Here is a 22,238-nt window from a genome sequence, read left to right on the forward strand (position 1 = left end):
AAGCTATTCACCAGCTAGTCACCTGTCACTCCGTAGTGGTCACATACCAAGGGCTGCTCATGACACGCAAAAGCAGCCGATACAGCCACAGGCACGTCCTTGTTGAGGCGGCCTCCTTCTCAGCCAGCAACGAAGCCAACAAGACAGAAGCGCGGGCCTCGACCAGCACACCGTGGCTAGTTACATCAAAGCCACGGGCGCTTAGCTCGCGAATAGCGGCCGGTTCCAGGCCCTTGAGGAGATGCGATTCCTCGGTCTGCAGGCTTCTTCACTGGCCAGCGCTAAATCGATTATTTGGAGGAACTCCTCCCCGTTGAGCGGCTGGATCCCCTTCCGTAGCAGCAGAGCCTCTATCTCGGGGTTCTCGTGTAGATAGCCTACCTCGGAGACCATGCCTAAACCCACCGAGACGCAAGCCTGGCCGCGTGACCGGCGCCAGCGGGCAAAGGCGTCGAGGAAGCCGTTCACCGAGCAGTAATTTCTCTATGTTGCCGTACCTACGGTTCCCGAGACCGATGAGGTAAGCAAGAAAAAGTCGGGCTCGTTTTGCGCGTCTTTTTCGACGTGTACTTGCAACGCGTTGTGCAAGTTTCAGGTCCCTTGCCATTTGGGATCAATACCTGTATGCCAGGCTTCATTGGGCATGCGTGTGAAAAGGGCCTCGTGGAGACCCATGGCCGCCTGGATGAAACCGCCGATGCGCCGCCCCGTAGCCATGCAGGTCGAAACTGCGGCGGTCACATCGGCAGCCTTGGAGACATCACCACGGACTATTCCGACGGTGGCCCCGGCCTCTTCTAGCCGAGACACAAGCTGTTTCGCACTGGGTTTATCGGCTCCGGAACGGCCTAAAAAGACAAAGTGGCGGGCTCCTCGTGTTATCATCCATCGACTGAGACTACGACCCAAGTCACGCAGACATCCGACGAGAAGATAGACCTTTTCGGCGCTGAACACACTGGCATATGTAGCCGGCGCGACCTGTAATAAATGTAGCGTTAGTCAAGCAGCAACGTCGGCACGACGGTAAACTCTTCGTCGTCCAGCATCTTGTGCACCGATCCGGCCGGCGCGCGCACCGCCGTACCAAGATGATGGGGCGGAAAAGTCAAATGCAGTTGTCTTATCACGCGTATCGACGCGACCGCTCATAGCGTATACATCTTTAGCCTTGAGGCTCACTGCCCTGACTTCGATATCAACGTAATCCGCCGGCGGTGTCGCACCTTGTCCCGGTTCTGACAGCTGCTGGAAGTATAGCGTGTCCATCATCCCGACTCGGTCAATGGATAGCCGCGCTGGCTTCACCTTAGTAAGTGTCTTCACCTTCTTCTCGCTCTGGTGTCCTAGTCGTTGTCGGAAAAGGGAATTCACTCGGAAGTCAGGGCCATATCTACTAATATGTAGGAGGCCGTCTTTTTCGATGAACTCGCAATCGTCCTTGTCATACTTGGCTACTAAGGCTTTTAATGCATTTTCGCAAGCCGTGGTAAAGTTGAGCTGTTGTAGGGGCCCGATATCGAGGACCGAGTATCGCAACGTGGGTAGTTCTAGCATCAACGCGCGCGAGAGGCCGCTAGAAAGGGTCAGGTTCGGATCTGATGCATTACCTAGCATATTTGCGCTCGTGAAACAGAGCAAGTCAGTTGCCGTGTTAGTTATGACGCGCAGTCTGTTCATGTTCTCTGGGCTCATCGTCGCGAGAAACTCGCCCTCCATCTCTAATACGTCGAACCCGGCGGTTTTCAACTCTGATACTGCAGCATCTGATTTTCGTGTAATGATAATTCCATGATCAGAGATCAGCTCGGCGATCTGTTCCGGTGCCTGGTCCCAGAACCGTTTCGAAGTAGCATGCTATATAAACCCGCCTAAGTAATAAATTACTTTAACTAAAGAAAACCAGCTACCAATCATCTTAGTAGCTGACTGACTGACTACTTGGGTATGTATCCAGTAGCAGGAAAGACGATTTGGTCTTCTACCTTGTGGTCTCGAAGCCAAGGTGTTTCGCTCAAGCGTAGCAAGTTCCGCCACGTGAAGTCGATTCCGTTGCCCGTGAGAGCTAGAGTGCCGAGAAGCTCATGGCGCAAGTGTTTCCTGTTTCTCATCTCTAAACTGGCACGAGGCTCACTCCAAAGTAAGCCCCCCGAATAGTCCCATGGGTACGGTGCGAGGCTGTGGAGTATCTTCGAGCCCGATTCAGGAAGGCTATTAACCACATTCCAGTTTAACGTCTGATAACCATGTGCAAAAAGCGTGCCAACAAGCGTCTTGATGCATAAGTCGGCATCTTGCTGTCTAACTAGCGTTGGTGAGCAGGGGAGTGTCAGGATTCTAGATGAGACATCTAGAACAAAGGAATTGTTCAGTATGTATAGACGAGAGATCTTCACAGGTAGTTTAGAGTTCCTTGCGGAATAACGAAGTTGTTTCCATACTGTTTCGTTCCACCTCGTGACAGTATAAAAGGGACTGTTCTTGTGTTACTCCTCAATAACTTGGTAGGTTAGTTGAGGTTTTGCATGTCATCAAGCCTTGAACATGATTGGATGTCTTTAAGCATAAATCTCTACGTCTTTCTGCATCATAAATGAAAGTAATCTTCCTCCGCACATTATCTCCTTGCTATTATTTTGCGTCATTTTCAAGGCTAAGATTATAAAGTTAAATAAAAGTTAATGTAAATCATAAGTTAGCGGTTTATATAAATTAAAGGTTTATAATTATAAAAAATATTACTTTTTAATTTTAATAATTAATTATTTAATTAATTTATAATATTTTAATTAATAAAAGAAATTAAAATAATTTTAATTTTTAACGTTATTAAATAAAATGAAAATTTTAATATTTAAAACGTTACGCGTTTTTACAATATTTGTTAAATAAATTGATTTATTAAATTAACTATTAAAATAAAAGATTATTATTTTTTTTACAAACATTTAAAATGAATTTAAATGTTTAAATGACACGTGACGAGCAGTCACGTGTTAAAATGTATTAAAGTACATTTTACAATATTTTATTTAAAACGTTATATAGTAAATTTAACGGTTAAAATTAATATATTAATATAATAAAACTATAATAAAAATTAATTAAATTAAAAAAAAAATATTATTATTTAATATATTATTAAATTAAATTTTTAAACGTTTTTTTTAAGCTTTTTTACGTTAAAAAAATAGTTAATTTATTATTATAAAAACGCAATAAAAAACGCGTTAAAAAAAATTAAATTTTAAATTTTATAAAATGTTAATTTAAATTTAAAACGCGTTTAAATTATTATATTAATTATTAAAAGATTTTTTATAAAAATTTTAATATATATTACGCGTGGTTTAAATTTATTAATAATATAATTAAAAAAAAATATTATATTCGAAAATATATATAATTTTAATAAAATTAAATTTATAATAAAAATAATTATTATAAAAATGGTTATAATTAATTGTAAAAAGTATTATAAATTTTATTAAATAATGTTTAATAATAAAAAATGGTTTATAATAATTTAATTAATTAATAATAAAAATTAAATAATATTATTTTTTATTATTATTATAAATAAAATATATTTAATTTTATAATATTATAATAATAAATTTTTATTTAATTAAATTATTAAATTATTAAAAAACAATTAATTTATAAATAAAATTGTTTTAAAATAATTAATATATTTTAATTATTATATAAAAAAACGTATAAAAAATATTAAACGTTTTTTAATATTAAATAATTATAAAAATTATATTTTAATAAAATTTTATAAATATTATTATAATAATAATATTATATATTTTTATATATTTATTTATTTATTATATAAATTTTAACCTTTAAATGTAAACGTTTTTTTAATTTTAAAACGTATATATAAATTTATTATTAAAGGTTTAATACGTTATGATTTTATTTATATTGCGAAAAAAAAAATTTTTTTAACGTTTTAATAAACGTTTAAAGCTTTTTTTATAAAAAAAAATATACGCGCTAATTTTAAAACTATTGGATTAATTTTATTAAACGTTAATAAAATTATTTTAAAATTTAATATTATTAAAATATTTTATTTTCTGTTTTTAAACCTTTATTTATTTAATTTATTTTAAATATTTAAAATATTAAAAAATATTAATAAAATTGTTTTATAGTTTTTTTTAATAAATAATAAAAATTTTATTTATTAAGTTAATTTTTTAATTAAAATTTTAAAAGTTATTAATAAATTAAATAAAATTATATATTAATTATTATATAAAATTATTTTATTAAAAAAAAAACTTTAAATTTTTAAAAAATAAATTACGTACTTTTTAAACGTTAACAGGTAAAAAATAAATAATTATAAAAAAAATTTTTTTTATTTAATAAAAAAAAAAGGTTTTACGGTTTTAAAAAAAAGTAACGGCGTTAAAAGTAATGTTATAATTTTTAAAAATAATGTTTTAATAAAACGATAATAAAGTTAATAACGTTATAAAATTTATAATAATATAAAATATAATGCGTAAATTTATTAAATTAAATTAAAAACTTTTTATAATAAAAATTAATATAATTATAATTAATTTAAATATGTTATAATTAAAAAATAAATAATTTAATTTAATAAGTTTTAAAATATAAATTTTTAATTTATATAAATTATTAATTTATGATTTACGTTAATATATTTTACGGGGTAATGGTTTTATTTTTATAAAATTAAAATAAATAGCTTAAATATTAAATATTTACTTTATATAAAACAAATAATTATAAAAAAACTTTGTTATAAAATAAATACTCCAAGTGATTTAAGGTAATAAAAGTTGATTAAGTAAGATTTACGATTGAAAAAAGCATTAAAAAGGTCAACTGGTTGGTATACTAAATGTTTTAAAACATGAGGGAAAAAAAGCAATATATTATACCTAGGTAGTCTTAAAGTATTACGGATAGATAGAGATTCACCACAATAATACTTTATTATAAGGTGCGGATACTTCTACATGGTATACTAGGTACCCTTTTTCTGTTCAATATCGTCATTGCTCGTCATCGTGCTTTCATGTCCTCTATAATCTTCGACGCGCCAACGAAGTTTAGCTCCTGCATTGTCTCCTCCCATAGCCTTTCATTGAGCTCTTTGCCTTCCGCCCCATACCAGATCAGGGGATATCTACTAATATTAGTGCACCGCATTTATCAACTATGAAATCACGAGATACATGGCAATACGTACGGTTTGATAGCCCAATCGCTAATAAAACTTCCATGGCCTTCTTTATCTTGAACGATAGTCGCATCAAGATACATAGTAGCACCGACCTCTACTCGCCTTGCGAAGAGAAAATGGATAACAGCTACCACTTTCCCGGCAAGTGTGGGGAATTCGCGGAAAAATGCCGTGCCCTTGATAGTCCCGGGGTTCGACATGTTTATGAGGACGTCATCGGCATCGACAAACTCGGCGAGTTTAGCAACGAAGAACGTGAGTATTAATTTAGATCTGGAGTACCAGGGAATTTGACCATAACCCTCGGACTTGTCGAACTGCTGTAGTATAGGGCCCTTGGTTTCAATGTCCACCCGATACGCCAGGTCAGACCCCACAATACTAAGAACAGGAGGTCTTTGGGCACCGATAGCCTTTTTGGATTTAAGTATGGGAAGGAGTAGGATAGCTAGAAGCGCCGTCGAGAGGTAGTTCACCTGCATCGTGAGCTCGTGACCAGTGGCGGGTACCGTCGTATGAGCCATCTTCATCAGGGCGGCGTTCAGGAGAACTATGTCGATGCGTGGCAGGGTTGCACACCGGTCTGCGAAGGCACGGATAGAGTCGTACGATTCCATTTCGAGGGTCCAAACAGATATGTTAGATGTCGGAAATTCACTTCGCAGTTGGTCAGCCGCCTCGTCGCCTTTCGCTTGTGAGCGCACGGCCATGATTAGACGAGATAATCCAAGCTTTAGAAACTGTCGACATGCTTCAAAACCGAGCCCTGTATTGCTTCCCGTAATGATGGCAACTTGGTCCGTGAGATCAGTGCCTGCCGGCACGGGCTTTGGTTTAGTAAATTGTCGATAGAGGAAGCCAATAAATGTGGCCTCAAACCCAGCATAGCTTTCGAGTTCAGATGACATAGTTAACTTCTCTTCACGTTGGAGCTAGTTAAAGCTTGAACGACAATTTTAACAAATACAAAAACTCAGAAAGAGGAAAGAGGAAAGAAATCAAAGCAAGCATCCCCACGATTGATGTTACTTGTTCATGTGCAGATTCTATAAGTTCACTTGACTTAGTCATCGTCTGGAATAGACCAAAACCGACTCTTAGCATCATTTAAGGCTTCTATTACGGTAGAGCTTACAATGCATATCCGATAATGCAACCAAGCGGACGAGATTGATAATCATTGGGCTGAGGGGGAAAAGGGAGATCCAATTACATAAGGGGTGATTTAGATATAGGAAGATAAGTCCGCAGACTAACGAATCAACCACTGGCCGCCGCAGCAATTCGTTTCCGATCTTACTTATTTGGATAATAGGTACCTAATATCCCGCAACCGTTGTAACGTATGGTCGCCTCTATTCGGGATAGTATAAAATTCGGGGTTTAATTAGCCCTCAAGCCATTTCTCCGATGACCATGGGTTCAAACGGACACGGCTCCGAAGGCCGCGTCTTCGTACCTAGTCAAACCACGCGCGCTCCGCGCACATAAAAACAAAAATCCTTTAATGAATCTTCCTTAAAAAGGCACGAAGCAAGCTGGGAGGCTTTACGATAGGCCGCTTAGAACCGTAAGCGACGTCATTGGAGGATATCCTAATGTCAATTGCGCTAATGCACGATCCCGCGTATGCATAATAAGTGGTGATAGGTACATCTAAGTTACTCGACTCTTACTCCCAGATCCGTACCGCAAACACATGGAATGTAAGAACCTTAAATAAGACCACAGAGCCGGGCCCTTTTTAAACCATTCAGATAAAGATCTTCCAAATCAGCGGTAAAAGTATATGTGTCTAGGCCAACATAATCTCCACTTTTCTTATGAGTGGATGGTTTGATAAGCTCCCAATAATAGCATTAAAATACAGATAAACCGAGGGCCCCCCCGTAAGGGGAACCACAAAAGCCTGACTTTTAACAAGGCTTAAGCTTTTCCGAATTTTACCCGTTATAATTAAATATTTAGGTATATACTTACGTTTAAATTAAAAAACGGGCCAATATATTACGTTACCATTTAAAATTATAATTTTATAATATTATAATTATAATATTATAATATTATAATTATAAAAAGTAATAAAAATTTAATTATTAAAACATTATTTTTAATTTTATATATGTTATATTTGATTAAGTTTGTTAAATTTTTTAATTTTGCGAATTATTTTATAAAAATAACCGCTTTAATATTATTTATAAAAATGAAGTAACGTATATTTAAATAAAGTAAATAGTTAATTTATAATAATAATAAATAAATAAATATTAATAATTAAAAATAATATATTATATAGTGTAAAGATATATTTAATAGGTTTTGTTTTATTAATTTTAAGTTTTATTTTATTATTTTTTTATTAATATATTTTGGTATATGTTAAAAATAAAGTTAATTGTAATAATAAAAGTTAAAAAAGTTAAAAAAAAGTAATTATTTACGCGTATAAAAATGATTAAACGTTTAAATTATATAAAAGTTAATAATAATTAAATATAATTAATTGTTGTTATTACGAAGTTGTTTTTTAATAAAACCGTTTTTTATTAAAATAAAATAATTATTTTATAAGTAAACGGTATATTAAAATTTTACTAGTTTTAACCTTTAAAATTTATGGATATTATAAAAAAAGTTATAAAGTAATGTATTTTAAGGAATTTTTTTTAAAATTTACTTTATTATTTTATACAGTTTAATCTTTTGGTTAAAATTTGGATTTTTTAAATATATAGTTTTTTATTTAAATAATAATTGAATATTATTAATTGCTATTTAAACAAGGTTATTATTATAGTAATAAGATTAAATATAATAATAATAAAAGATGATAATAAAAGATATTAATAAAAAATAATTTGGAAAAATTAAAAAAAATAAGAAGAAAGTAAAGATTTATATAATAATCGGGTAGGTAATATTAAAATATATAAATTAATAATATTATTATTAAATAATAAATAATTATTATGAAAAAATAGTAATTTTTTCCCGGTATTAATTTATTATAAAAAATAATTAACGTAATTTTTTAATATAGTAAAAATAATGTAATTAAAAATTTGTGTAAGTTTTTTAAGTAATATTAATAAATTAAATAATAATTTGTGTATTTATTATATAACTTTAAGTATAACTTTATTATATTAAAATCCCTTTTAAATATATTACAATAAATTTATTAAGTATAAAAATTAATAAAATTAAAAAAATTATTACGTTATATTAAATATATTAAAGTTATATGTTTTTTGTATTATATAATATAACCTGGTATTTAAATGAAGTTACGTTATTAATAATGTTATTATTATATTTAAAGTTAACTTTTTTAAATTTTATAATATGCGGATTTATTATAATATTATTATTTTAACCGCTACTATTAACAATAATAAAAGATTGTAAAAAAAAAAGGTAAATTTGTTATTAAAACTATTAAATTATTAACGTTTTTAACTGATATATTTATTATTATTTTTATTATATATATGGTTGTATAAGTTAAGATTTATGATTTAATTATTAAGGAAATAATACCAATAAATATTATTATTAATTATTTTATTGTTTTTGTTATTTTTATTGTTTTTGTTGTTTTTATTGTGTGTGTTATTATATAGGTTAAAATCTATAATTTAATTATTAATAAAATAATACTAACAAATATTATTATTAGTTATATTATTATCTTTATTATTTTTATTGTTTTTATTGTATATATTGTTATATAGGTTAAAATTTATAATTTAATTATTAATAAAATAATAATAACAATTTTTATTATTTTAAAATAAAAATTATTTTTTTAAAAGTGGGTTTAAGTTTGGTAAATTAATATAAAAAAGTAAAGGTAAAAGAATTTAATTTAAAAACGTATCTTTAATTTAAATTTAAAAATATATTATATTTTTTATAAAAAATAAAAGTTTATATAAACCTTTTTTGGCTTTATAAATTATAATAATATTTATATAAAAGATAAATTAAGTAAAATAAATAAATAAATATTTTTAATAAATTTTATATAAATTTTAGCATTTAAAATTATGGTAATGTTTTTTTATTTCTTTAAAAGTAATATGGGTTGGTTTAAATATATGGTTAATTAAATAATATTTATTTTTGTATTTTTTAAAAAATAAAATAATTTTTATATTTTTATTTTATAAATAATAAATATTTTTATAAAATGTTATTAAATTTTTTATATTATTAATTCTTATAAAATTAATATATAACTTTATTATATTTATTTAATATTATTGATTTGTAAAATTAAAGATTATATAAATATATTTTAAAATAATATAAAAGTTAATAATTTAATAAATTTAATTGTAAGTTAATATTGTTTATTGGTTATTATTATTTAGTTTTACGGTGTAAGCTAGTTAAAATATGGTTATTTTTTGTTAAAAAGAAAGTAAATTATTATAAAGAAATATTTAATAATTAAAGGTTAGTATAAATGGGTAGTATATTATAATTAATTAATTATAAAAATAAAAATAAAAATATATTATTTTATTATTGTTTATATTATTATGGAGGTAATAAGTTAAGTTGGTAAAAATATTATTATTAAAGCGGGTAATAGTTTTTTATTTATTAGGTTTTTTTAAATGTAATAAATAAATATAGTTAAGTTTCCTATTGTTAAATTATTTATTAATTTTTTTTTGGTTTTTTATTTCAAAAGGCTAAATATTACTAATTATAATATAATAAGTATAAATAATTAAATTGTAATTAAAGTTTTTATTAAAATGAATAAATTATAATAATGGGTTATTTTTATTTCTGTAATTAAGATATTTAATAATAAAGGTATATTAAAAATTAATAAAGTTAAAGAAAGAGGTTATATGTGGTAGTTTAAGGTATATATTTATTATAAATTTAATATATTATAAGTTATTATGGTAAAAAAAAAGGCTATAAAAGAAATAAAAGATAATTTGGTATTAAAATAAGGTTATACGTTTAAGTTAATATATCGGAATAATAATATACCAAATATATAATAATTAATTAAAATAAAGTATTAATTTTAATTGGGTTAAAGTAGATTATATTATAAATATTGAATAAAATTAAATTTATAATAAATTAAGTTTAATATTATAAATAAAAATCTTTTTTTACTTTTTTAACGCCTTTTTTTCTATTTTTATTTCTTTTAAAAATAACTATTTTCGCGTTAAAAATTTATTTTATATATTATTGTTTAAACAAAAATAAATTAATATATATATTATTTTTTATATCAGTTTTAATATTATCGTTAAATCTATCATTAAAGTTAAATATTAATAGCAATTTATACGTAAATATTAGCAAAAATGCCAAAATAATTAATTTAAATAACTCCGTTTAATTTAAAGGATTCCCGGCTTTAAACGTGGTTTTTACATTTAATTCCGGCATGTTTATCGGCGTAAACATTTGTTTTTTAATTAATTATATTAATTTTCATTATAAAAAAATCTATTTGTTTAATTGTAAAAAAAAAGGCCTTTATTTTTAAAATAAACGTTTTTAATATAATTATTAAGTAAAATCTTTTTTTAATAATTATAATATATACCAGACATTTATTTAATAACATATCCGATTTATAATTTACTTTTATAATCAAAAAGCTTTTTAACTTTTTAATAATTTAACTAATATAATAAATATATTTATTATTACGTAAATTAAACTTACCATCTTTTAAAACTTATTTATATCTTTTATAAACTATTTTATTAAATAAAAAAAAGACATAAAAACTATACGCTTATATATATAAAAATCCTTACCCTTTAATTTTAATTAATAAATTAAAATAAAATTAAAATTTAATAAAAATTTTATACTTTTTAAACTTTTTTATTATATTATTAATTATAATTAAAATAATTGGGTTAAAAATATTACGCATTTTACTTAAAAAGAAATAACTAATCTATTTTACTTATAAAATTTAAATTTTAAAGTTAATTATTATTAAATTATTTAACTTTTTATTTTAAATTAATTTTTTATATATATATAATTTTTAAAATATAATTTAATATTTATATTTAGATATTGTTTAATAATATTATTATTAACGTTTATTAATTGCTATTAATATTTAAATTATTTTTTATTAAAATTTGGTAATTTTATGGGTTTAAAATTTTATAGATTAAAATATTATTATTTTTTATAAAATTAAACCTGTTAATAATTGTATAAATATATATAATTATTATTATTTTTATTTTTTTAATATAATTAAAGATATTAAATTTTATATTTTTTAATATAATAATATAATATAGAAAAGTTTTTACTTTAAAAATAAATTAAAATCTTCCAAATTTAATAATATATTATTATAAATATTTATATATTAATATAAATTTAACCGTTATTATATAAATAATTTTTAATTTTAAATTTGTAAAATAATAGATAATTAATCCTTTTTTTTAAAAAATAAACGAAAATAATATAATAATTCCTTTTACATATTAATATATTAAATAATAAAATATATAAAAATATATTATATAATAAAATATATAGGAATATGTTATTTAATAAAATATTATTTAAATTATTTATATAAAATTTTTATTAAAAATAATATTAAAAATAAAAGAATTTTTAATTTATATATATAATAATATAATTTAATAATTTTTTTATTTATTAATTTTTTTTTTATAATAATATTTATTACATATATTATTTTATTTAATTGTTATTATAGATATAATTATTATAAATATAATTATTATAAATATAATAATTAATAAAATAAATTATTTTTTATTATATAAAATATTAATAAATTAATTTTTTATATTATAAAATTTTTTAATATTTTATTATATAATAGAAATTAATTTTGGATATTTTTTTGTTTTTAATAAATTAAATATAACTTTTAATAATTATTTTAATATAGGTTTTTAGTTATTTTAACCGTTTAATTTTAACAATATAAACAAAAATGTTAAATTAAACAATAATACCTTTATTTAACCAACACGGTATAAATAATATATTAATAAATATAATGTATATATTATTTGTTTTATTTTTATTACTAAACTTAAAAATTACAAAAATATTTTTATATATCAAATTTAATTACCGTTAAATAATCTTTAAAAATACTGTTTTAATTATATTAAAAATAATGGTAAAATGATATTTAATAAATATATATCTTTAATAAAAAATTTGGAAAAGGTAAAATAATTGCAATACAATATTTTTCCGCAATTTAACTTTTAAAATATATCTTTAATATAATAAGGTTTTATTTTATTATAATATAATCTTATTTTACTATAATATGGTTTTATTTTGCCTTGATAAAGTCTTACTTTACCTTACATAACTCTTTAATTTCCTTTTTATTTTACTTATATTTTATAACCTTATACTTATAATATTTAAAATACCCAACCTTTAAGGCTTTATATATCCCTAGCATAATAAAATTATATTTTTTTATAACTTTCCCTTTATACCATTTAAAATATTTAATAAAACGTATTTTATACTTATTTAATATAATAAAATTATATTTTTTTACAATCTTTCCTTTATACCACTTAAAATATTTAACAAAACATATTTTATAATTTTTTAATATAGTAAAATTTTATTTATTTTTATATTAATCTTAAACTCCCATTTTACTTTACTTTATATATTATCTACAATTTTTGGCCAAAAAGCAATTATATTATACAATTATAACCACCCCATTTTATTTAACTTTATACTTTTATTAATACGCTTTTAATAACATAACTTATATAAATTAATAATAAACGTTTACTTTTATTAAAAGAAATATTAAGTAATATATTCCTGCCTTTTATTTTTTATTTTGTTAATAATACTTAATTAAACAAAACCAATACCTTTTAAATATAACCTTTATTAAATACCATTTAACTTTTTATCCTTTACAATACCCCATATTTACAAGCCAATATTAATCTATAACTACTATTAAATAATACCTTATTTTATCTTCTTATCCAAAATATTTTTAATATATAAATTAACAACGTTTATACCAAACCTTATCCAATTTATAATATTATCTTTAACACTTATAAATGGCAAATTTGGTTTATACCAAATAATCTTATACCATACCTTTTAATATATAATGTTAAAAATATTAAGGTTAACAATATATAACTTAATAAAATACTTATAGTATAAACGTTACGTTATATTTAAAATCCCAACCCTTTAAACATTAAAATATTTAATATTACCTTTTAATATATTATAAATAATATAAACCTCAATTTTAAACGTAAAAAAAATAAATTAGAAACACGTTCTTTTTTTTAATTTATTAATAACTATTATAAAACAATATATATATTAAATTTTTAAAATAAAATATAAAATTTTAACAAATTATCTTTAAATTAATATCGTTTATATTTTATTTAATATCTTAAAAATAAAATAAATAATATATTATTAAACAACTTTTTCCCTTATTTTATTAAAGCCATATATAAGCTTTTTAAAAAAGATTATAATTATAATTTTACCAATTTTAATAAAAAATTATATTATTATAATTATTCCAATTATTTCCTTTAAAATTTAAAATTAATTTAAATATATAATAAATATTATAACGTTATTATAAAAAAACACTTACCGTTAATTTATTAATTTATTATAATATATATACCATGCGTTTATTTTTTCCTTAAATACATTAAAAAGTTACAGCTTTTTAAAAAAAAGTTTATAATTTTTAATTATATGTTTAATATAATTATAAAATTTATATTAGATTTTTTTTATAATAAATTAACCAATATTACTTATTAAAAAATTACTAAATACATTATTATTTTTGCAAACAATACGCTTTATATTACCAAATTATTACCATAAAACGTCTTAAATATCCTCAAAAATATATACATTATTTGGTACAGTTTTTAAAAATTAAAAAAAAAAAATTTAATCCTTTATTTTAATCTTTACAAATTTATAATAATAAAAACACTACTATAACTAAAAAATAATAATTATTTTTACTATAACATATTTTTGAACAATAATTTTTAAGATATATAAGAAAATAAAAAAAAGATTTTACTTTTTAATATTTTTTCAAATATTATTTATATATTAAACGTAAACGTGGAATTAACCGATAAAATAAATTATATTTTTACAATAAAAAACAAAAACCTAGTTTTTAAAGATTTAAATAAATTTTCGTATGTTATAAAACCCGAAAGTGTTAATAGCTTTAATTAAGCTAAAGTTAAAAATTACAATAAAAATAAAGTTTAAATAAAAGCTTTTTAAGAAATAGAAAACATTTTACCTTTTAATAACAGGAAAAAAAATAATAGGTATAAAATTTTTAACAATTTTACTATTTTACTTAAACGGGGAAATAAGGATTTTATTCTTTTAATTATAACATTTTTAAGATTTTTCTTTATAATAAATAATTAAATAAATAATATAAAAAAAATACACTTTATTTAAAAATTTATTAAAGTTAAATTTAAAAATAATAAAATCTATTATAAAAATATTATGGAAAAAATTTACAATAGTTAATTATACTTCCAAATATTATTAAGTTTATAATTTTTAAACCTTTAAAATTTAAATTATTTTACAATAACGTTTATTTAAATCTTTTTATACGGTTTAAGCAATCCATCCGCCAAAAATGCTAAGAAAATAATAAACCTTAAAACTAACAAAAAATTTAATTTTAGGCTATAAACGTACGATTCTCCATATTACTTTTATTATTATTTTATCCTATTTTTAACTAATTATTTACCATAAATAAACTGCAATTAAATTGTAATAATATAACGTTTTAACTGTTATTTATCCCGTATTCTTTTTCTTTATATTTAATCGTATTTTTAAAAATAATAGTTTTTACATTAACATAATATAAATAAAAAAATCGTTTTTTAATTAAATTTAAGGAATTTACAAATTTATAATTAAAAAATAACTATAAAAAACTAATAATTAATTTTATATATATAAAAAAGTTAAAAATTCCAATATAAAAAAATTATTAAAGGAAATTTTAATATTTAATAAACAATAATTATTTTTTAATAAAAAAAAAATTTAAATTTATAAAAAAATTAAAAACCTTATTATTAAATATGGGCCTTTTTTTATTTAATTTATAATTAACCTTAATAACATATTTTTTTTTATTTATATTTAAATAAGTTATAAGTTTTGAAATTATAGGTTTTTGTTAGATTTTTAACAGCGTTTAAATAATTATATTTTTAATAAGTTTTATGTTTAATAAAAGTAAATTAACTAAAATCTTATTATGGCTATAAAATGGTTTTATATTTATATATAAGCTTTTTTTAATAAATTTATTTAAATAATTATAAAGAATAAGGTTTTTAACTTAATAAATAATTATTTTGGATTTATAAAAATAAACGGCTATAACATCTTTTATTTATATAGTTTTTTTTAATATTATAAAAATATTAGTTTGGATAAATTTTTAAGCCGGTTAATTAAAGCTAATATTTAAGAAAATATAAATAAATTTATACAATACATCAATAAATATTTTTAAAAAAATTTTAATAATAATATTATTAAGGAAAGATTTTAAAAATTAAAGGTTATTAAAATACTTAAAATTTTATAAAATAATTTAAATATCCTAAAATTAAAGTTTTAAAATAAAGGCCATTTTATTACCTACACTATGCAAATTTATAAATATACTACTATTTACCATAAATATTCTTAAAATAATAGGGATAAAAGATTTAGGTAGAAAAATGCAATATATTATTTCGGTTTTTTTTGAAAAAAGATTTTTATTATATATATAAATAAAAAAAGCGTTATTTGTATTAAACGTTACGTTAATAATTATATAAAATAAAATAAAGTTATTATAATAATATGTTATTATAACTATAATTTTATTTAAGTATTAATTATAACTTAAATATTAACGTTATTATATTATATTACTAATTATATTATAAAATTTTAAAACTTTTTTTATTAAAGATTAATTATATTTATAGTTTATTATTAAAAATTAAAAAAATAATTTAATTTTATTTAAAATATTAATTAAGTTAATTAAGTAAAAAGTTTTATATTTAAAATATTAAATCGCATTTTTTTTAAATGTAAATTGTTTTTTTTTAAGGTTTGTAATTATATTTTAAGCTATAATATATATTATTATTTAGTTTTAAAGTGGTATTAGCTTTATTATAATATTATATATTTTGTTATATGTTAATAATGATTGTATTTAAGATAATTTATTATTAATGTATTAAACGGTAATATAAAGTTGGTAAATAAAGGAAATATATTTTATTTATTAAAAAGTGTTAAATTTAATATATATAATATTTACTTTCATTATAAGCTTATATTTAAAAATATATATTTATATAATTACGTTTTTATTATTAACATAATAATACAACTTAAAAAATGGTTTAATTGTTATGTAAAATTTAAAAATCTTTTAAATAAATAGCATTTTTATTAATATATCTTTAAACGGAATGATATATATATTTTGTTATTAATTAAACAATATTTTTTTAATTTTTAAAATAAAAATTTTTATTATTAATTAACTATTATTTACTTAATATTATTTATATTTTAGCAAAATTTCTTAATAATTAAATTTAAAACTATTATAAATATTTAGGAAAATTTTATTAGTAGTTTTTTGCCTTAAATTTAATTTTATAATAATAATTTTACTTTATTAAAAAAGAATAAAAAAAATGTTATGTAAAATAAAGAAGTTTGGAATATATAAATGGATATAAAATAAAATAAAGAAACCTTTATATATAATATTAATATTAAGCTTAATAAAAGAAAAGATAATAAAAGCGAAAAAGTAAAAAAATATTGGTAAATTAAAGAATTAAATATATTTGTTAATATTATTAATTTATATATTAAATATATATTTATAATAAATATGTTTATTTTTAAATTAAATATTTTATATTTAATATAAAGTTTTAAAGTTAATAACGTTATTAAGATTAATAATTTATTTATTATATTAAAATTAAATTGTTATAAAAAATTAATAAATAATGTAACTTTTTTAACATTAAATTCTTTAACTATCAGAAATTATATTGTTAAAGTTGTTAGTAACAATATTTATATTTAAAAAATTAAATTAAACATCTTTAATAATAATTAATTACGTTAAATATTAAAGGTAAATAATAATTTTATGTTATTATTTATAAGTAATTTAATTATAAAAGATATTAAAACTTAAGAAGATGTATAGGGTATTATAACCTAGGAAGATATATAAGATATTGTAATTTAAAAAAATATATAAGGTATTATAATTTAAGAAAATATATAAAATATTATAGCTTAAAAAGATATATAAGGTATTAAAATTTAAAAAAATATAATTATTAGTATAAATAATAACTTAATTTTTAAAATCTTTATAAAAGTGGTTAATTAATTAATTTATATAATTATTAAATATTATTTTAAGTAAATTTAAATTAATGTAAATGTAATTTTAACAAAAAGGGAAGGTTTAAATAAAAAATAAGTTATAATATTTGATATTATTTTTTACTATTTTAATTGTGTTAATACTTTTTAAACCGAAGTAAATAATATTATTGGTGAAGGTATGTTTTAATTTTTTTATTATTTTAGAAAGGAAAAGGGAACAAGGAAAAATATAGTTTTATACATTTTGATTAAAATTTTAAAGGTAAAGGGTTTTTGAGGACGGTTTTAAATAATGGTTATATTTGGATGTGTTGTTGCATAAGTCGATAATATTATTATATATTTAGCCATAAGGTTTTTTAAAGATGGTAGAAAGAAGATATCTGGTATTAAATCAATTATATGGAAAAATATAAATATCTTGATTATTAATAAATATTTAATAATATTGGGGTTTTTGTTTTATAAGATTTACAAATAATTGTAAGCAGTTTATAAACAATTAAATGTAGATTTTGGCGGTATATTTATAGTTATATTATATAATAATTTTTATTAATTTGGTTTTATAACCAATAATTTTTTATTATATTTAAACCAACTTTTTATATATAAATATTTAAAATAAACTGATAAAGTTTTTATATTAAAAAATAAGAAATAATATATAAGTTATAATCTTTAGCTTAAATTTACATTTATAATTATTTTAGATTAATAAATGAGAATTGTAGATCTTTAATTAGTTTTTTTTTTTTGTTGGTTAAAAGATAACGAATAAACGGTTAAAAATGTTAATTTATTAAATTTTAAACTGGTTTGTCCGGAAGATATTAAATTAAATAAAGATATAAAGGTTATTTATTCTTTAAATAAAATATAATATGTTATTAATTTCTAAGTAATGTTTATATTTGTAAAAGGTAAAAAGTAAAAGATTTAAATCTTTTTATTAAATTATAAAATTATTGGGATAAATATTAATATTAGTTTTAAAACAACATATGCAATTATAAACGATTTAAATTTTAAAGTACCGGCTTATTTAGCTTTTATTAAAAACATACCTATTAATATTATAAAAAATAATTACCAAAATTTAAAAATAGTAAATAATATATAATATATTATCAAAAGGTTTTTTCTTAATTTTAATAATATTATTTATTATATAAGTACCAATGTTTTTATAATTATAAGGGTTTTATAAGTTATTTTATTATCTTTATTAATAATATAAAATATTAATTTATTTAAACTTAACCCTAGTGTTTTACCCATTTTCAAAATAAAAATACTTATTTTTAAAAAAAACAAACAATTATTCAATAAAATTATATTTATTTTAATCCTTACCTTTACTATTACCGATTATAAATTGTAAGGTTTAACTTTATTAAATATTTTCTTAAACCTTATAAATTAAAAATTACCTAAAAAAGGTTTTAACTTTATAACTATTTATATTTAATTTTCTTATATAATAAACTTAAAGGGTTTATATATTTTATCTTTTATAAATTAAAAATATTAAATAAAGTTAAAATTACTGTTTTAACTACAAAATAATATTAATTAATTAATAACTTTAATTAAAGCAATTTTTAACTAATATTATAATACTTTAAAATAAATTTAAAAATATTTCTTTATTTAAAATAATAATTAAAATATATAATAAATAAACATTATTATATAATATAATAAAATTATAATAAGTAAATATAATAATAAAATCTTTATTTTACTTTTATTTTATTTCTTTCCTTAACTAATATTACTATTTATATTATTATTAATTTATATAATTATTTAAAAAAAGGTATAAAATTTACCTATTATTTTTATAATAAATATAATTAAATAATTATACATTTATAATCTTGGTAAAAATTTACTTTATTTAATATGTTTTTACTTATATGTTTTTATTTCCTAATAATTATATTGTAATAATTATTTTTTAATAATTATTTTTTAATAATTATATTTTAATAATTATTTTTTAATAATTTTATTTAATAAAAACGTATTATTATTAAAGTATATTTTATAATTACGTTTTTAAATTATTTTATTTTAACACTTATTTTATTTATTCTTTGACAAATATTAAATATAATAAATATTATCTTTTATTTATCTTGGTAATAACTAAAAATATTTACTATATTAATTTTTTTTTTTTTCTTTTAATTTTAATAAATTTATTATATTTTATTATTTATAATATTTAATCAATTACCATATTTATTTCACTTAAATTTAATATATTTGTTGATTTTTAATTAATATATATAAAAACAATTATTGTATCTTTTTTATTATTAATATCTAATAAATCCCTTAATAGTATCATTTTTAACCTTTTTACTTTATCTTTAAATAACTACTTTTTACCTAATATACCTTTTTAATTACCTATTTCTAAAATTTGGATAAATATTATAATTTAACTATTTTAAATATATTTATTTTAAATTTATTATTTTTTTATTTTTTTTATATTTTTATTTAATTATAAAAAATTAACGTTAATTATTTTATTATTTTATTATACTTTTAATCTTAAACTAATTTAAACTTTATAGTAAAAATAATTGTAAAAATAAGTTTTAAAATTGTTTTTATTTAAATAAAATATTAATTAAATTAAATATTATAATAATAAAAATCTTTAAAATAGTTAATAATTAATCCATTAATATTTTAAATTTAAAGTTGATAAAATAAGGTATAAGTTTAATTTAATTTGTTAAAAAATTCGAATTTTAACCCTACCTTTAACCTTATTACCAACCTAAAAATAACTAAAAATAACGCTATTATTTTCTTTTCTTTTATTTATTAATTGTTAACAATATTTAATATATGTTTTAACCAGCCGCATATTTTAAAAAATAAAGATTTGGTAGGTTTTTTAATTTATAATGTTATTTATAAAATTACTTACTTAAAAGAACTTATAAATTTAAATTTTATTAATATTAATATTAAAATAGTGTAATAGTTTAATAATATAATCCGTTAACATCTTGTTTTTATGTTTTGGGATAAGTTTAATTATAAAGTTATATTACAATATTTTTTTATTTCCTACTTGCCAATTATCTTAAAAATATATTCCAATATATAATATAATAAATTTATATTAGTTTATAATATAATTAAACGCTTTAATAATCGGGAATATTTTTTAAATTTTAAATTATAATTAATATTATAATTTATAATTAAAAATTATACCTATCCGTTATTTTAAACCTTTAACTATTTTATATTAAATAATAATATTATATATTTATTAAATGCCAAATAATTTAATAATGCTTGTTACGCAAACTTAATTATTTATTTATTAAGGTTTGTTAATAATAATGGTCATTATAAGATTATTATTTTTAATTTTTAAAACTAAAAATAATTATTTACTAATTTTTGGGTTATTTGCCAGGAAATGCAATTTAATTTAATTATTTAATAATTATAAAAATAATTTATTAAAAGTTATTTAATTTTAAATTATTATAACATCAAGCGTTTTTGGGATTAAAAAACCATATTTTAAATTATTAAATAAATAAATTTATAAACTTATAATTTAATCGTTTTAAAATTTATTTAATTATTTATAAGGTTAAAAAAAGGTAATTAAATTAATTAATAAATTGTAAATAAAAAATTGGCTAAATAATTAACTATTAACTTTTAAGGTTTTTGGTTTTACCGGGAATTAAATTATAATAAAAGTATTATTATATACTAGTTTTTTATTTTAATATTTATTTATAATTAATATTTATAATAATATTGGTAGTAAATAACGTTATTATTATTAAATAATCTAGCAGGATAATTATAGTATAATTTGTTAAACTTATTATTTTTAAAATTTATTTTTTTAAATTATTTATTTTAAAATTTTTAAAAAGGTATAAAAAACTAACCTATAAATATTAATTTCTTAATAATATTAAATTTGTTACTTGGAAATTTTTTTTAAAAATTATAGTTTAAAATTATTAATTTAACCAACTTATTTTTTTTTTTTAATAGTTTTAAAAAATGTTAATAAAAAATTAAGTTTAAAGGTTAAATAATAAGGTAGTGTTAAAGGTAGTATTAAAGGGATAAAAGAAGTTAAAGAAATAAATATATAAATTGGTAAATATTATATTTTTATATATTAATATTAAAAAAATTAAATGGTATTAATTTATTTAAAATTTATATATAATAATAATAAATAATAATATTTTTATATAAAAAAAAGGTTAAATATGTAAGATTTGAATTTAAAATTATAATTATTTTTTAATTTTTTTTTTATTTTTTTTATTAAAAATTTTATCTTTTTTATTAAAAATACGTATTGCTTAAAATATTTACATTAAAAATTAATTTAATGTTAGTTATATAGTTAAAATTTTAATTTTATATTTTGATTAATGAAAAGCCTAAG

At 19.9% G+C, this 22,238-nt stretch overlaps 2 protein-coding genes across 2 annotated transcripts; both read right to left on the bottom strand.

Annotated features, from left to right (window-relative positions):
- Positions 1-804: 804 nt before the first annotated feature.
- F4817DRAFT_154767 (uncharacterized protein) lies at positions 805-1,833 on the bottom strand. The gene has a single exon (XM_049298021.1). The coding sequence runs from the start codon at positions 1,717-1,719 to the stop codon at positions 1,003-1,005; it is 717 nt and encodes a 238-aa protein (XP_049157738.1). The 5' UTR covers positions 1,720-1,833; the 3' UTR covers positions 805-1,002.
- Positions 1,834-4,904: 3,071 nt separating this feature from the next.
- F4817DRAFT_341564 (putative short-chain dehydrogenase/reductase family protein) lies at positions 4,905-6,437 on the bottom strand. Its single transcript, XM_049303776.1, has 2 exons — positions 5,243-6,437; positions 4,905-5,179 (listed from the first exon to the last, which is right to left on the bottom strand). Exons 1-2 carry the CDS (start codon positions 6,142-6,144, stop codon positions 5,056-5,058), a joined length of 1,026 nt encoding a protein of 341 aa, XP_049157739.1. The 5' UTR covers positions 6,145-6,437; the 3' UTR covers positions 4,905-5,055.
- Between the last annotated feature and the right edge of the window lie 15,801 nt (positions 6,438-22,238).

This window comes from Daldinia loculata, assembly GCF_022478755.1.
Source record: "Daldinia loculata strain CBS 113971 unplaced genomic scaffold F4817scaffold_34, whole genome shotgun sequence".
Classification (NCBI taxonomy): Eukaryota; Fungi; Ascomycota; class Sordariomycetes; order Xylariales; family Hypoxylaceae; genus Daldinia; species Daldinia loculata.

What these genes read in the sequence shown, in the direction of transcription:
- F4817DRAFT_341564 (XM_049303776.1), bottom strand. Translation starts at nt 6,144, where the DNA reads ATGTCATCTGAACTCGAAAGCTATGCTGGGTTTGAGGCCACATTTATT. An exon ending in AGCGATTGGGCTATCAAACC is followed by an intron (nt 5,180 to 5,242) that starts GTACGTATTGCC and finishes TAATATTAGTAG; the next exon opens with ATATCCCCTGATCTGGTATG.
- F4817DRAFT_154767 (XM_049298021.1), bottom strand. Translation starts at nt 1,719, where the DNA reads ATGGAGGGCGAGTTTCTCGCGACGATGAGCCCAGAGAACATGAACAGA.